The sequence below is a fragment of the Falco rusticolus genome, chromosome 3 (genome assembly GCF_015220075.1).
Source record: "Falco rusticolus isolate bFalRus1 chromosome 3, bFalRus1.pri, whole genome shotgun sequence".
Classification (NCBI taxonomy): domain Eukaryota; kingdom Metazoa; phylum Chordata; class Aves; order Falconiformes; family Falconidae; genus Falco; species Falco rusticolus.
Window position 1 is genome coordinate 68,972,242 of NC_051189.1, and position 17,083 is coordinate 68,989,324.

The window sequence follows — 17,083 nt, forward strand, 5'->3', positions numbered from 1 at the left end:
GTGGTAGCAGTAGGATATTCTATGAGGAGGACCATATATTTTTCTCTAAACTTTTCTGAACATTGTTTTAGCTGAATTGAGGAAAAGACATGTGAATGATACTACAGTAGTCTGAAGAACTGGTATGTTATCTGGCATGGAAAAATTCAACCCAGATGTTTTAATTGAGGCAAAATATGATCATTAAAGGAGATTGGACTGTAGAACATAACTAAGACTGTCAAGACTATATTGCTTCTAGCCCTGCCAGCGATGACATGCAGATTATTTAAAGCTTTACATTTTGGATATTCTTAACTGAGGCCATTTCCTTCCGTATAGCAGTCACCTTAGTTTGGTTTATTTTGCTAATTTTAAAATATAGTCATTTAATAACTTCGTAAATCACACTGTTAAATCTACTTTACCTTCTGCTTTCTCTTAAAAAGGTCACATACTGGTGAAAAGCCATTTAAGTGCTCACAGTGTGGAAGAGGTTTTGTGTCAGCTGGAGTTCTGAAGGCACATATTAGAACACACACTGGATTGAAAGCTTTTAAGTGTCTTATATGCAACGGGGCCTTTACTACTGGTGGTAGCCTAAGGCGACATATGGGGATCCATAATGACCTTCGACCATATATGTGTCCGTATTGTCAGAAAACATTCAAAACATCACTAAACTGTAAAAAACACATGAAGACTCATAGGTATGTTTACAATTTTTACATGAATCCTTCAATGTATTTCAGTAACCCTTTCTTAAAGATACTTGGAAAGGCAGCTTTGCTGTGTAGCAAATGCTCATAATTGAATAAGGATGTTTATAGGTAGCAAACACTTAGGTTGCTCTGAAAGCATGCAGTAAGTTATGATGTATAGTAAAGTGAAAAATTGTTTATGCAAATGGTTAGTATAATTGTCTAACAGAAGCCATAAAAAGGCCTTACCTTCCATTGCAGATATGAACTTGCACAGCAACTTCAGCAGCATCAGCAGTCTGCTTCAATAGATGATTCTACAGTAGATCAGCAGAGCATTCATGTTTCTACACAGATGCAAGTGGAGATTGAAAGTGATGAGCTACAGCAGTCAGAAGCTGTTGCAACAGATCAGCAGGCTATTTTAGAGTTAGACCAGCAGCCAGTAGTAGGCCCAGAAGAAACAGCACTAGAGCAACAATTGGCTGATCAGCCTTTAGAGCAAGATGAGGGTGAGTGTTTGAAGTATGGTAAGGTTTATAATGAGCTAAGTTTGCAGGCTCTCAAATAACTTCTTTACACATGTCAATGATTTGAGTTTCAAGATAATGCAAGTAAACAACTAGAAAAACACATGGAGTAAAAGCTAACTAATTGTGTATTGTACTTTTTTTTTCATTCATTGGTGTTTAGTTTACTGTTAAAAATATAAAATGATTGATTAAGGTTTGTGCCATTTAGTTGTATCAATAAAATCTACTAAGCAAATACACAGAAAAATAATACTATGTGCACAAAACTTTACCACAGCACCTCTATTATTAATAAAAAGCACAGCTATGTAGTCTGCTTAAGAAGTAATACCTGTGTTTTGAGGTGGGAGGATGCAACATATTTCATGTACTTATTCTATCAGTAATAGTGGAACAGAGTATTTTAGTTTTCCTTATTTGCTCTTTTTCGTAGTGTAATGAGTTAGCAAGTATTACAGAGGAGTATAGCCTACATAAAAATAGCAAAGATTTAAATACCTATTCAGCTAATAGTTTTTTATTTATTTTTAGTGCAGTAAAAATTTAGATGACTGTAAAATGTGGGGTTTTGGGAACAACTGAATTATCCAGTTAATTACATCATCTTTTCTTGATATTTTTTTCTCTTCTTGTTTGTTCCTTTTCTTCCTCCTCTTTCTTTCCCCTTTTCAGATAGGTTTGTGACATCCCAGCATGCTTTACAGGAGAACATCACTCAATTTGAACAAGCAGCTATAACACAGCAGTCATTTGATCAACAGGGCTTGTCACAAGGTTAGTAATAAAGGTTTTTAAAGTGATTTTTATAAATCTGGCTTTACAGCATAGTTATCATAAAGCATTTCAGAAGTGAGCATCCACAGTCAAAGTAACTGCAATGCAGAGAACTTGCAAAAACTTGTTCTTAAATTACTGTTTTGAAACTCTTATTTGGTAGAATATTTTGAGTACTTAAATATGAATAGATTTTGCTTTTATGAGCTGATGTGTAGTCATTATGGGGTTTATGGTCAGGCATTTCATATTCTTTCCTTGTTTGTGTTTGAAATCGCTGTTGCAGTAGACAGTTTACACAGTTTGCCCCCTTTTGTTTTTTATAAAGCTATGTAAGTAACAAATCAAGAAATTGTAAACATTTGGAACCCTTCCTCCCTCTAAATACTGAGAAATATGTGTGAGGCTTATGTAGCCTGCAGAGAATGAAGTAATGACTGTGTTCATTTGCTTTTCACAGCTGAATTTCTTGAGTTGTTGCTTGATATGAAACAGCTAGTTTGGTTTTGGTTTGGTGGGGTTTTTTGGGGTGGGCAGGGAAGGTGGGTATGTTCAAGGGGTTTTCATTGGTTGGGAAGGATACCTCACTGGCTGACGAGTTGATGTCTTCCTCCTTGTTTCAGACTCCAGGAAATAACTTCATATTTATATAACTTGTAACCAGTAATTGGTATTTCCATCTGCTTAAACTTCTCTGTTCTTCATTTCATTCCCTGTTTAATTATATAGCAGCAGTAAAAGTGTGATTGACTGTGCTAAGTTGCATGACACTATGAAGAAGTAGTATAATTTGTTGCAGGTTTTAATTCTGTAGGTTGTGCTGCTTTGTGTGTAACTGAAAAGAAATTTACAGTCTCCACCTTTATTAAACAAGACTGAACCAGGTTCTGTTAAAACCCTATGGATTATTTTCATTGGTTACCTGTTTCCAAATGAATGAAAATAGACTAGAGAGAAAAAGTGCAGCCTTTCACTCTGTGTTACTTTCAAGAGTGTCGGTGGTTTTTGTTTGAATTTGAAAATCCAATACATAAACCTTGTTTTGTTATCTCATTTAGACTTCAGTTTCTTTGTAACTGTATCTTCTCCATTAAATAAATATTGACTACTAAGTGATTTCTTGAGGAAGGGGGAGACTCTTCTAGATCTCACGAAGCAATTCTTCCATCATCAGAAACCTAGGCTGATCATCGGTACATTTATAAAATTGGTACAGAGAATCGGAACGTTTGTGGTGTGGTTTTTTTGGGCTTTTTTTAAGTCTCATTTGTATAAGATCTCTCCTATTCTACTTGGAATCTCATCCACAGATTCCCAAATCTTTGAAGTTTCCTTGAAGATCCTGGAGCCCTTCAAAATTTTTGAATTTCAGGTAGGTAAGCATTTGCGCGGATGCATGCGTTAAATTGGTCGACCCTCTCCCTATGTCTGCATCTGTGCTTCATGCTCCTAATTTCTTTTTCCTATCAGCTAGGCAGAATATTCAAGCTTAAAACATGTCTTTTTTTATCTTTGATATCTGTAGGCTGTATTCTTGTTAAAATATTTTGGCTCAGTGTTTATTAATAAAACGATGTAGGAGTTTTAAAAAAATCTTTGGTGGGTTTTTGATTTTTTTCTCTTTTTTTAAAGAAAAAAGAAAATCTTTGCATTCCAGACAGATGAGGCCGATCTCTAGGTCTGCACAGACCTGTCAGTACTTTGTTTATTCTTTCTCTGTTTGTAATGCTTCTACAGAACTTCTGGTTTCAGATAGATTTTCTTCTTAATACGTTCAGGCTTGTAAAGAAGTGCAGATCTTATGAGGGTGTATCATGATCTGTTATTTATTTGAGCTAGTTTTGAAGACTGAGAAAAAGCACTTGTGTTCTTTGTAGTTTACATATTCAGGCATCTTCATTTGAAGACTTCTTAGTGAGGTCAGAACAGCCAGATGGATCTTTATGAGAAAATGTCTTTGGATTATTGAATATCTTCTGTCGCCAAATGTGTTTTCATATAGATTATCACCTTTTCTTCCTTTAAGTCTCCCTGTAAGCATGGTTGAATGTTAATAACTCAATTAGTGGTGATAGGAGAATGATTTGAAAAACTACAGAAGTTCGAATACTGTTATTCTGTAGTCCATACAAATACACACTTGCCACCAGACTGCTGTTTTGTTTTCCTGAGTAGTTGATGAGCAATCTTAGGACTTGGAATTCTGATTCTTTCAGTAACTATTTACACATTGATTCTAGTCAATACTGTTCAGCTAGTCCAAAAGTTACCTAGGAAGCAAACCTGCAGAACGTTTGTTAGTCACTGACCTGCACTGAGATGCACATGTGCGCGTAGATATGTTTGTAATGTTAGAATTCAGATGATCAGTAAAGAATTCAAGTTGTGCCTCAACTAAAATACTGTATTTGCTATGAACTATCCTACTGTTGTTTTCTCATTCTCATATGCAAGACATATATCTTTCCACTAGTAAACTGACTTCTAGCATATTCTGTTTTTTCAGTATGTTTTGTTAATGTAGAAGAGAATAGGTTGGGTGGTGTCATAATGCCAAGAAAAAATTTGTACTGCAATAACACAAAATCCAAGTTTAGAGGACTTTGTAGTATGAGGCTCCCCTTATTGTACAGAGTTTAGGATACTCTTGTTCTTTGAAGATTAAGCAAAAGCTTCTGGGAAACAATTTCTAATGATGACAACGAGAGCAGAAAAAAAGGTTCTGAAATTTATTTGTCTCTCAGACTGAACATCTGGGGTTTGGTGCTTGGTTTGTTTTTGTTTGTAACGCTGTTCTGTAGAAATAGTATGGTGATAGCAAATGCCTTTAACATGCTCAGAATTGTTAAATCTTTTTAAAGTTTTGAGTGGAAATTGTCCTTCATACTAGGGTATTGAGCAAAATGGGGACACATCATGTATGTTCTTGTACAGCATTGATTTGTATCTATTCCAGAACTACTTTCAGGAGTAGTATTTCTTCCTTCAGTTGGTCCCCAAATACCTCTAAATTCAGAACTCTTCTTCCTGAGTGTTTTGTTGCTTGGTCCTGGGAAATTTTTCAGGATGTCAATAATTACTTTTATTAAAACACTATGAAGTGTGTCATGGTATGGTAAATTCTTTTATCTTTCTTACCTAGTAAAAAATACTTACAGTTTCAAAAAAAGTTGCAGGTTTTTTTAGATAGCTGTTTCTTTGTACATTTCATAGTTCCGTTGGGTTTTTTTGGGGGTTTTTTTTTGGTTTTTTTGTAGGGCATGGAAGTGGCATTGCTTTTGCTTCAGTTTCTTGAGGCTTGTTTTTGGTGTGTTCTCATCAAGTGTAGTGGGAATACCAGTTTTTCCATAAAGGTGCTTTTAAAATGAATTTGAAAATAGAAATTAGCAGCCCTCTTATCACCGTAGAGCTTTGCATTGCTGTTCTTCAGGCTACTTTTTTTTTATTTTGTCATTTCAATAAAAGAGTTATTGAGGTGCAAGGTTCAGCTTATTGAATTTTTTTTTCTTTTAATCTTGGTAGTTCTAGGAGAGAGAATAATATACAAATTGCAGCATTAGGTTTGGTGAGAAGTTACAATCTGACAATGCTTTCAAAATTTGTTTACATGTATTAGTTTTTGCTCTATGGTGTAAGCAATAGCATACAAATAGGTTTTTTTCTTCTATTGATAACAGTATTCTGCTGTGAAAAGTGTCTTTTGGGAAAATTTCTGCTTAAACTTAACATATCACAGTTTTTGATACACTGTAATTCTGAACGTTCTTTAAGCATTGCTTTTTGGCCTTTGATGCTGTGATCATCTGACACGGGTTTGTTTCTACCCTGTTTTCATAATCTTCACCCTTTTTGTCCACTAAAGGCAAACTGCACAGAAATAGTAAAATTGCTGCCCTTAATTTAATTACTGGTACTTGTGGTTTCATTTTTTTCCACATAACATTGATTATTTTTTTTATATATTAGAAGGCTTAGAGGGGTTGATAAAAGGGCATCTCTGATAGCATTGAAAACCCCTGCAATCTGAGCTGTACTTCCCTGGCTCTGAATCATTGATACTGTCATTTCATTCATTCATTTAGAAAAGGAGGTGATTAAGATCTGATATTTCAGAACAACAAAACTGAAAAACAAATCTAGGTCTTCATACTGGAAATGTGAATAAAAATGTTTATTTTTTACTTTGCAGTTTGCCTTTGAGAGGCTCTACTTTACTATTATCTAAAGAGTGGGAATATGTGGAGGAGATCCAAAGTAGGAGAAAATGGGGTTACTTTATCAGAAACTGGAGTTCTCCTATTGGGTCATCTCCTCCACTCACCCGCCATCCTCCCCACTGAGCTTTGCATCCTTGTGATCGGCTTCCAGTGTAGTTAAGGGAGCGTGGTACCAACGTGGATAAAGGGAGATGGGTCAACCTGTTTGACACATGCATGCTTACGTACAAGAAATTCAAAATTTCAATGGCTCTAAGGTAATTTTGGCACTTTGAAGAAACTTCAAGCAGTGTTTTTCTGTGGAGGAGATTTTCCAATAGAATTCCAGCTCATGGTAAGTAACCCTATTATGCATATTACATAGATGCCAGAAACATTTGTGTATTTTGACACTCAACAGTGAAGAGTATAAAATGAGTATTGTTGTATGGTAATACCGCTTAAACTCTTTCAAAGGTAGTCTTCAAAAAAGGTGTGGTGTTATTCAGAGTCCAATTCCATGTATTTTCTAGGTTTGTGACTGTTTAATTTCTGGCAGGTTTTACTGTGAATGACAGCTACAATCAACAGTCTCAATTTCCAGCTGTACAACAACTGCAGGATTCAAGCACACTTGAATCTCAGGCTCTTTCAACCAGTTACCATCCACCATCTGCAATTCTTCAGGTTCCAAATACAGACACTATTAATGTAGTAAGTACTGCCAGAAGGCAAAATTCATTGTTCTGTGTTCAGTGATGAGTTTCTTTGAACTATTTCATTGATGATTAGATAAACTGAGCAGTCGGAAAAGGTTCATGATTTCTTTCTAGATTGCTTGTGTTTAACAACTGGAAAATAAAAAGGTGAGTGGAGGATAAGTGACCTGGCCACATGTTTCTAAAAAAAAGTTGTACTTTTTGATGCTTGAAAAAGGATCTAATGCTATACAGTTGGATTAAGTCTAAAACAAAGAAAAGGACCTAATGTTATAAAACACTTCTACATTATTGCACTGTATTCTGTCCTAAGTCTTTAATTTCTATGGATATAGATATAATTAAGCAGTAAAAATAACATCACAAACATGTAGTGATGATTCATGGAGCTTGCATATTGTAATGTATGATGTGGTTTTGTGGTTCTCATCTGGTTAAATTTGTAAAAGAGTTTAATTGCTAAAAATAAAGTTTAAATATAACTTCTTATGATGGTAGCAGTACCTAGAATGAAGACTATCTGTAGTAATGTGTTTACCATGATGACCTGCATCATTATTGTCCCTTCATGCTTGTTTGCAAAGGGCCAGTGTCGGTCAGAGAACTGAGGTGGGTTTTAGGATCTGGAACAGTTTGAGTGATTTCAGCATACAGGCTTTGGAGTTTTCTTCTCTTCAAATCTTAAAACATGTTGTCATTCTCAAGGATTTTTCTGTGGTTGTTTTTGGTTAGAGGAAAAAGCTGTTCAAGAAGTAGTGAAGTCTGTTGGCAACATTGCATCTTGCTACTCAGTGTGGGGCCCATACTGTTTAAAATGGCTGCTTTAGTATTAACTTTAACCCTTCAAACACCAACAAAATATACAAGACTCACATGTTTTTGTCTAGATTCACAGGGAGGTGGAAGTGCAGCACGTTGTCTGCTTATTCTGATTCAGCAGGTGCACACTTTGCTGCTTTCTTTCTCACTATGAAGGAGTGAGGTATCAATTGCACTCTTAATTTCTGGTCAAAAATATATGAAATGATAAAATTGATTACTTGTGTTGTCTAGAAATGCTGTAATCTTTTTCTTGCCTATTTGTGTGACTATTTCAGTACTGTGTTATTGAAATTTACTTGAGACTTTGATTTCTAGACTACTCGCTTGATACAAGATCAGTCATCACAAGAAGAACTTGAATTGCATACCCAGCGGCCTCATTTTCTTGAGGATAATGAAGATCAAAGCAGACGTTCGTATAGGTTGGTTATACTTTTAGGTTCTGTCACAGAACTTCCTGAATCTTTTACAGCTAACAGCTAGTAATTATATGCAACTAATGAAAACCATTTTCTTCTAATAGATGTGAATATTGCAACAAGGGTTTTAAGAAATCCAGCCATTTGAAACAGCACATACGATCACATACTGGTGAGAAACCTTATAAATGCCAACTCTGTGGCCGTGGCTTTGTTTCCTCAGGAGTTCTTAAGTCACATGAGAAGACTCATACAGGTAATAGAGTATACCAGTTCAATATTAGCTTAACTCATGCTTGGGTTTCATAAATGTCTTGTGTAAGTCAATTTAAACAAATGGCATGCTACTTATTTGTTTCTGTTACTTTAAGGAGTTAAAGCATTCAGCTGTAGCATTTGCAATACCTCCTTCACAACTAATGGCAGCCTTACCAGGCACATGGCAACTCACATGAGCATGAAGCCTTACAAGTGCCCATTCTGTGATGAAAGCTTTCGAACAACTGTTCACTGCAAAAAACATATGAAAAAACATCAGGCAGTCTCAGCTGTAGCAGCAGCTACTGAAACAGGAGGGGGAGGTAAATTATTTCGTTTTTACTCTTCTAGTCATTACAACATAGCAAGTACAGATGTTTCAGTGGATTACATGAATGCTGTAAGAGTAATGTTATAAATTAGCCTTCCAGCATGCATGATGTCTGATGTCCAGAGCTGCTGAAATTGCTCTGTTATCTAAATTGTTTAAAGAAATCAGTTTTTCAGGAGCCTGTCCAGTATATTAAAGGTATTGTATGTTACATAGTTAGTGTGTCACTAAAATAGAACATTTTTTGTCCTAAATTACTTTTATCTGTATTTAATGATTGTAAAAATAATAATTATAAATACAGCTTTATTTAAAAGGATTGCAGACATGAGTAGTTAGACCTCTGAAAGAGATTTAAATCCAAGCATGTGAGGTAGTGGCCATGGGTTTAATAATAAACCCTTCTATTTTTGTGATTTCAGCTGACAGATTATTTAAAATAAACAGACATATGTAATAGTTTTTGGTGTTTTTTTTTAATAGTTGCATGTGTTGAAGATGATGATGAAAACTCTGAAAGAACTTCCAGGAAATCTCGTCCTGGTGTCATAACTTTTACAGAAGAAGAAACAGCAGAACTGGCAAAGATTAGGCCTCGAGAAAGTGCCACTGTCTCAGAAAAAGTTCTTGTCCAGTCTGCTGCGGAGAAAGACAGAATTAGCGAGATCAAAGATAAGCAAGCAGAACTGGAAGCGGAGCCCAAATATGCCAACTGTTGTAGTTATTGCCCCAAAAGCTTTAAAAAACCCAGTGATTTAGTCAGGTAAGGAATGTGAAAATTTTGCAATTTTCTAAATTGTTCACCAGAAACTTAGCAGTAAGAGTTTCGTATAATTTTTTTATGTCTAAGCTAAAGTTTGACTCATATTTACATACATTTTTTATTTTTCAGAACAGTTTAAAAATGTGTCAAAATATTAGATATCCTGAATGTGACTAAACCAGCCTTTTCATATTTCTTTCCCTGTGGTATTATATTTATTATTATGAAGTTTTAGAATAAATTATATTTTTCTTCCTGTAGGACTTGCATATAAAAACCAGTTTGAAAAAAAGGCAAATGCTTAAATTGTCTTCTTTACTAGTTCTGCTTAATTTAATACAAGTACTCAATTATTCTAAAATCAGTAAGATACAAAATAAATATTTCTACATACTGACATAAAAGTAGAACTTCACATATACATGTATTCTGGAATTCTTAGGCATGTTCGTATCCATACTGGAGAGAAGCCGTATAAGTGTGAAGAATGTGGAAAGAGTTTCACTGTAAAATCCACTCTGGATTGCCATGTTAAAACGCACACAGGTCAGTAAGATTTTGAATGTCTTAGTTCAAACTAAGTTCAAACTGACTGTTTTAACTAAAGGTTTTGCAAGGAATGGTATGTTTCATTATGATCTGAAGAATGGCGTTATGAATGAAAGTGCTAGGTGAAATTTGGTACTTACAGCATCATCAGATGAATCACATTACCATATTTTGAATAAACCATATCATTACAGCCTTCTGTATTTAGGCTTATAAAGCCTAAAGTCATAGTCGTAGCTCATGGGAAAAACTATGTCTATATCTATAATATTTTAATTTCAAACCTGCTGTAGCATTTCAAGGGTAGAATGATTTTCCTGAATGAGACAGGTGGAGTTGGAGGATTTTATAGAATTAAGTTAAAGAAAAAAAAAGATAAACATTAGTTTGTGCTGCGAAGTTGATTGAAAAATAAGAGTACAGAAGATTCAAGCATTCAGGTATTTTAATCATGCAAGTTGAATATAAACCTAATTTCTGTAATATTTAGATTTTTATAGTCATTTTCTTTGTATCCCTGAAAGAGGTCTGATTTTAATAGCAGTATTTTTAAATACCAATTCTGTGTAAATTAAAAAACTTTATATGTATCTCTCTCATGCTAGTTTTCTTCTTACCATCGACCTTCTGTAATAAACCCAGCCCTAAACTAATTGATTTCTAAAACTGGCTACAGTTTTGCTGAGGTGCATTATAAGCTTTTTTCAAAAATGCAAAAAAAAAAGCTTATATTTAGTGTATTTATACTTTCTACTGTTTAGTAAGAAATACTACTCTTGTGTGTTACACCAAATCCCTGTGTAAATTTAGTAACTTGTCTCAGACAGTAGCAGGTGCTAAGGGTAATGAAAAGAGCAAAGCAGGATTTGATTATGGTCCTCTAGGTTCAAGCAGTCTGCAAGTTCTGGGACTCTGAACTAGAGATTGTATCTTTTTGCTCACTGCCTTTAATGGAATATTTTACATTAGTTTTAGCCAATTGCTTTCTGAACCCAGAAAAACTGGCTGAAAACAAATGGTCCAGTACATCCAGTAGTAATAAGATCATTGATTCAAATCTGGTTTTCAGCATGCCATCTGATGATTTTGTTCCTAAGCCCACTAGTTCTTTTGTTTGAGAAATAATAAGAAATTTTTCCCCTTTTTCCTTTTTTCAAGCTTTTGCTGATTTTTACAAACGTTTTAATAATACAAAACATAACTTTGTAAATTATTGTTTTCATATCCGTAACAGATTCTTCCAAGCTGTTTTTCATTCTCTCTTTCATGTTATTTATAGTGCAAGTTTGACCAGCTTGAGTCCTCACTCAAGTGCTTAAAGAACTCTCTTGTCGACTTCCAGCCTTGTGAAAATTGTCCATGTAGTCCTACTTTTTGGTTTTAGCCTCAGAACTATTTTTCTTTAATTTATGAAAGGACTCTGCCCTTTCATCCTGTGACAGCAGTGTTTTCTGAGATCCTTTTTCTAAAAAAACTGTAAAACTCCAAAAGTCCAGACACAGTCTTGTTAGTGAAAATCTGGCCTCCTTCAAAGACCTCTGACAGATTTGTGAAGTGTAATTTTCTCTACAAATGCTACATCAACATTCCTGTGTTACAATTAATTTGAAACTATGGGGTTTTTTCCATTCTGCGTTGTAATTGGGACAGCTCGTGTTGGATGATCATGAAGTTTAAGTGGTGTGTAGCTTCTGCATTTGAGCTTGGATCCCTTTTCAGAGGGCTGTTTTTTAATCTCTGGGCAACACCTACAGCTAGTCATTCGTTGGTTATATGATGAGCCATGCTTATTTAACTGAACAATAAAAAAAACTATTAGTGTGATTGTCTGGAACTTCCCTAACAACAATTGAGTTTGAAAAGCTACTCTGCTCTTCATCTGTAAAAGAAAGTTGCCTGGATAGGAATCTGCCTGACTTTATCTGCAAAAAAACATTGATGCAAAGAATTAGTTTGGGGTTTTACTGGAGCTTCTATTGTATCACCACTTTTCAGACCAGCAGTTGGGCTGGAAGTTTTTCAGAGCTGAACGCTTAGTTTCTGTATCCTGATACAGCATACAGTGGGATAAATGAAGTCACGCATTTTGTTGCTTTTCTAATTTCCTGTATATATGACAGGTCTTGTTAACATTTAACTTGGGTAGCCAGTAGTATGCATAGAAGCGATGACAATTTGGCATTTGCCATTCCTGTATGATTCCTCATCCCGATTCGTGATCATCTTCCCTCCAGGTTTCTCTTGTGGCCACTACCTCCCTGTCCATGGATAGCTTTATGTTCTGGTTCATCCAGAACATATTTTTTTATTATTATTACTATTATTATACAAATTATTTTATATTATTTTATTTTTATTCTTATTATACATTTCTATATATTGTATAATTTTAATATAATTTGTATGTATATAATATATACTATACGTGCATATAATTTTTGTTATAGAAATTATTTTAAAAATAAAATACTATACAAAAAATTATACAAGAAGCCCAAGAGTCACATCATAGTCTGATTGAATATTTTAATGTTCTGTTTAAACAGGACTTCAGATGTTCAGTGTTTTCTTCCCTGCTTATTTTTTATTTTAACTTCCCCCTCTCTCTCTCCCTCCTTTCTCCCGATGGTTTTTGGTTTGTTTTTTTTTTAGTGGGAAAGACTGTCCGATGGTTTTCTTTGTGGTACTCTGAATGTGGTAGACAGCTTTGCTTCAGTCCAGATCCCCATTGTCGGACTGGCTCATGTTATTCTTGGGCTTCTCTCTATTATTTGAAACAGAACATTGTAAGAGGTTTACTTAGTTTTGTTGAACAAAAAGTGACAACAATGTTAGGGTTCTGTAATCTTAAATCTGTAATCGGAAACAGGTTGAATTGTAATTCAGGAATTTGATGAGAGACACTTCTGTGTAAATGGAAACTAGAACTCATTAGCAGGAATCATAGGCACACATTGGTTTTATGACTTCTTTACCAACTATAAATGACTAACATCACTGGAATATAATAGTGTGTTCTGATGTGGAAGTCGTCAGCTTTGTTTTGGGGTTGATCTAATGGTTTGCCAGGTAAAAAGGATAGCATAGTCATATTTACTACTTTTTTTTTTTTTAATTATTTTTCTGTCACAGCAATAGAGAAGCCTTGATTTTATTCTTTGGTAAGGCAGCTATGTAAAATACATTGATTTCTTTCCCTTGTTTAGCTAGGAAGGAATATTGTGCTGGAAGACCTGCGAATTTCAGGAGCTCTAGTAGATTTTCAGATGCAGTGGCATCTTTTCTGCCAGATGTTTACATTGTGCTTTTTGTGAATTGTACAATTGTGCATATGGTTAAATGAAATAAACTCCATAGTTAACTGTTGTTATTTGTAGTACTTTAAAAATTCTAGTTGAGACCAAGGATTTTTTTCAAATATTACGGAATCTGAAAGGAGAGAAAAGAAAGAGGACTGTCTAGACCAAATTTTTGGACCTCTAGATTACTTTGAGGTTTTTGATACTCTGTTTTACAATATTATGTCACTTATAAATTTTATTTGTTTTCTACTTGTAATCCATTAATACTAGTCAGTATTGAGGTAAAGGCTGAAACAGAAGAATAATGCTGCTGGAATTAAAAAGGAAATTAAAAAAAAAAAAGGAATTAGTGACTAGGTAAGGAGAAGCCAAATGCTGAAGAGGTCAAGATGAAACTTCTAATTCTGCAATTTTATGGGCTGTGTAGTTGAAACAACTTGATTAGTCAGGAAGGTGAGATGATGTGGAGGACAGAGACATCAATGTGACCAAATTAAGATTCTGCATGAAAGTTTTAACCAGCACATCAAGTTTTAGAAATGTGAGAAAATTAAGACACCCTTCACTGAGATCCTTAATTCTTTAGAAAATCAGCCAAAATTATAAAGAAAAAGTCTAGCTATTTCAGATTTATTCTGTTCGCATTAGTTTAGAATCTGTATTTTTTTGAATTGTTGGTACAATGCTGTTGATTTTTAGAGGTTCTATCACTTACTATTCTGTTTTTGAAACTTTTCCAGGCCAGAAGCTCTTCAGTTGTCATGTATGCAGTAATTCTTTTTCTACAAAAGGGAGTCTAAAAGTCCACATGCGTCTGCATACAGGAGCAAAACCCTTTAAATGTCCACACTGTGATTTACGATTTCGTACTTCAGGGCGCAGAAAAACCCACATACAGTGTCATTATAAACCAGAGACAAAGAAGGTTAGGAAACCTGTCTCCCGTACTTCAGCTGAGGGATTACAACCAGTCAGTCTTCTTAATTCATCCTCTACAGACCCGAATGTTTTCATCATGAATAACTCTGTTTTGACGAGTCAGTTTGATCAAAATTTACTTCAACAAGGACTTGTGGGCCAGGCTATCCTGCCTGCTTCAGTGTCAGGTAAAAATGGATGACTTTTTGGTGGTGGTGTTGAGATCAAGTACTGAACTTTGCTTTCTATTAGAGTTCAGAAAATTATGCCAAACACTACTTCCAAACAGGTAAGAGTTGTGCTGAATTCATGATTCAATGCACAGTGGTGACATAAATAGAACTGTATTTATTTAAGAATGAAAGGGAAAATACATGCAGTTCACTTAAAAGATCTCTTCAGTTCTGCTGTGGTGTTACACTGCAGAAAGGAAGAAAATAACAAGTAGCTGGAGTACTTGTGTTCTTTTTGGTAATACTCCGTTGCCTTTCCTTAAAATGAGAGAAGCAAAACAATTATTCTGTAAGCTTTCGAATCCTTAAGATTTATTTTGTATTCAAGCATTAGATTATAGAGCAAAGAAAAGTTTATCTACATTAGTTATTTGCATGAATAATGAAGATTAAGTGATATGCTGTACATGTGTAGTTAAAAGTCCAAAATAAAAAGAAGAAAACACACACTCCCAAAAAACAAAAGAAGAAAAATCTTTAGGGATGCAAAAAAACCTACTACTGTAGGCATGTATGTTAAAAAATTAAATGTCTAGGATATGAAGTCTTACTGATTGACAGTGGCTACAGCTGTATTAGAACATTAAATGTGCCATAGACCATTCTTTGACTCCAAGGCCAGCTGGCACAGAATACCCAACAAGCTTCATGCTGCAAGAAAATGACCTTTTGAGGACGATCCTCGCAACTTCTAAATTGCTTTCAGGAATTGTTTGTGTAAGTGCTAGCTGGCCTCTGGTGAAGTTGGAACAGGGACAGTTTTAAGAGCAGAACAGTGTTCAGGTGTCTGAAAATGTTCCCTGGTACTGTTAAATGTACTGCTTAAGTTGTGGGCCTTGGACTGTCTGTCTGTCACTTCTGAAAGTAAGACTTTGATTTTCTGTGCTGCTTTGGCGCTTCTTTCAGTACATATCTGTGATTCTGAAAGTATGCTTACCAATTCACAGTAATGTATCAGTCTCATTAACTGTAGCCTTTCCAGTTTATCTCATTTGACCTAAACTGTTGCCCAAAACCATTGTTCAGAAGATACTAGTAAATTTTGACAGGCACAGTGAAGTGATAAGTTCGTGATTAAAAGCTATCTGATGTTTGGTTGGTTTTTTGAGTACACTCAATGAAAAGGAGTCTTTAGCATGTTTAGATGTCCTAGAAAGAGGCAGGAACCTTCTTAAATTGAAATTAGTGATGCGAATTTTGCTCAGAGCAGGTATTTCTTGGGTGCGTTGTAAAGCAGACTTATACTAAAGGATTTTGTAGAGGGAAAGATAGATAGCTTTAAAACATCAGCCAGAGGAAACTGGTTGGTCATACTGAGAATGTTTGGAGAAAAAGGTGTGTCAAACACAAGGTGTCTTGGTCTGTTCAACTTTTGACATTAGGAGTTTTCTAAGTTCTGAAGGTTTCAGATTGCATACGCTAATGTACCTTTATTTCCATTCACATGAGTACATAGGATGACCTTTGACACCTCGAACAGTGTTTGTGCTGTACAAAAATGTGGCAGGAGCTTTCATGTTCAGAGTCAGAAGGTACATATCACGTGTGAGGGCTACTTTTATGTAGGCATGGCACACTCTCCAAGGAAATTTATATCAATTTCTCCAGGTTTCCAAAGCTACTCTGGAGTGGTGGTTCTTTTGTAACATGCTAGCTGATGCTTAAATAATAACAATCTCTAAATTACATAGCATTTATGAAGCTTTAAGATAGGCAATCATCTACTTCAAATTATTTTTCTTGGCATAAATGTGTGTGTGTATAGCTTTTGTATTTGATTATTTTTATAAATTAAATAATCTGAAAGAGGCAGTCAGTAATGATAAAGAAAAACATTATAATATAACTGTTTTCTTTGGTAGCTGGAGGTGACTTAACTGTGTCCTTGACAGATGGTAGCTTGGCCACTCTTGAAGGAATACAGTTACAACTTGCTGCTAATCTGGTTGGACAAAATGTTCAAATTTCTGGAATAGATGCCACCAGTATTAACAACATAACATTACAGGTAGGTTGCTCGGAGTTGCTTGCTTTTAATTTTATAGAGTCACTTTGAGGGCTGAAGGAAGTTTAAGGAGCATACCTAATTCTGGAAGAGTTCCTTTGAGTTGAACAAGGCGTGCTGCAATACCATAATGTATCAGTTGTGCTATGTTAGAAGACTTCTAGAATAGCTGCAGTGGGTTTTTTTCTGGTTTGGTTTCTTTGTTTTTCAGTTTTTTCAGGTTTTTTTCACCCCTCTGGGATTTTGGCAGATTGCTTTAAAATCTTTTTTTTTTTTTTCTTTTAATTACATTTTGTCTTTTCACTTCAAAAGCATTTTAGGCTCCCCCCCACCCCCGAAACAAACCAACCCACCCAAGTTATTGCACGAAAAGTTCTTTTGCTTAGCATAACGCACTTGCATCATTTAGCAAGCTTTTAATATTTAGAATAATGATTTAAATTCCTGTTGAGCTTATAAAATGAATGACAGGAAAAGATGAGGTGATTACATTTAAAAATTTATATTTTAAATTATGTGAAAGAATGATTTTCATAAACTTGGTTGTGTTTGATCAGTTTCACAGAATCATAGCGGTTGGA

The 17,083-nt window shown here is 35.0% G+C and overlaps 1 protein-coding gene across 9 annotated transcripts in view; it reads left to right on the forward strand.

Annotated features, from left to right (window-relative positions):
* Window positions 1-17,083, forward strand: part of ZNF236 (zinc finger protein 236) — a 93,072-nt gene that overhangs the window by 48,980 nt on the left and 27,009 nt on the right. For 8 of the 9 annotated variants that reach the window (XR_005103033.1, XM_037379381.1, XM_037379386.1 and 5 more), the window contains exons 14-24: window positions 429-689; window positions 942-1,192; window positions 1,886-1,987; window positions 6,743-6,897; window positions 8,040-8,146; window positions 8,248-8,399; window positions 8,515-8,724; window positions 9,216-9,495; window positions 9,938-10,041; window positions 14,087-14,452; window positions 16,360-16,505. Coding sequence is in view for 8 of the 9 variants with exons in the window: in XM_037379381.1 (XP_037235278.1) it covers window positions 429-689; window positions 942-1,192; window positions 1,886-1,987; window positions 6,743-6,897; window positions 8,040-8,146; window positions 8,248-8,399; window positions 8,515-8,724; window positions 9,216-9,495; window positions 9,938-10,041; window positions 14,087-14,452; window positions 16,360-16,505 (2,134 nt within the window). In the remaining variant the exon portion in view is untranslated. The remainder of the gene's footprint in view (window positions 1-428; window positions 690-941; window positions 1,193-1,885; window positions 1,988-6,742; window positions 6,898-8,039; window positions 8,147-8,247; window positions 8,400-8,514; window positions 8,725-9,215; window positions 9,496-9,937; window positions 10,042-14,086; window positions 14,453-16,359; window positions 16,506-17,083) is intronic. The other variant, XM_037379382.1, reaches the window with a different exon arrangement.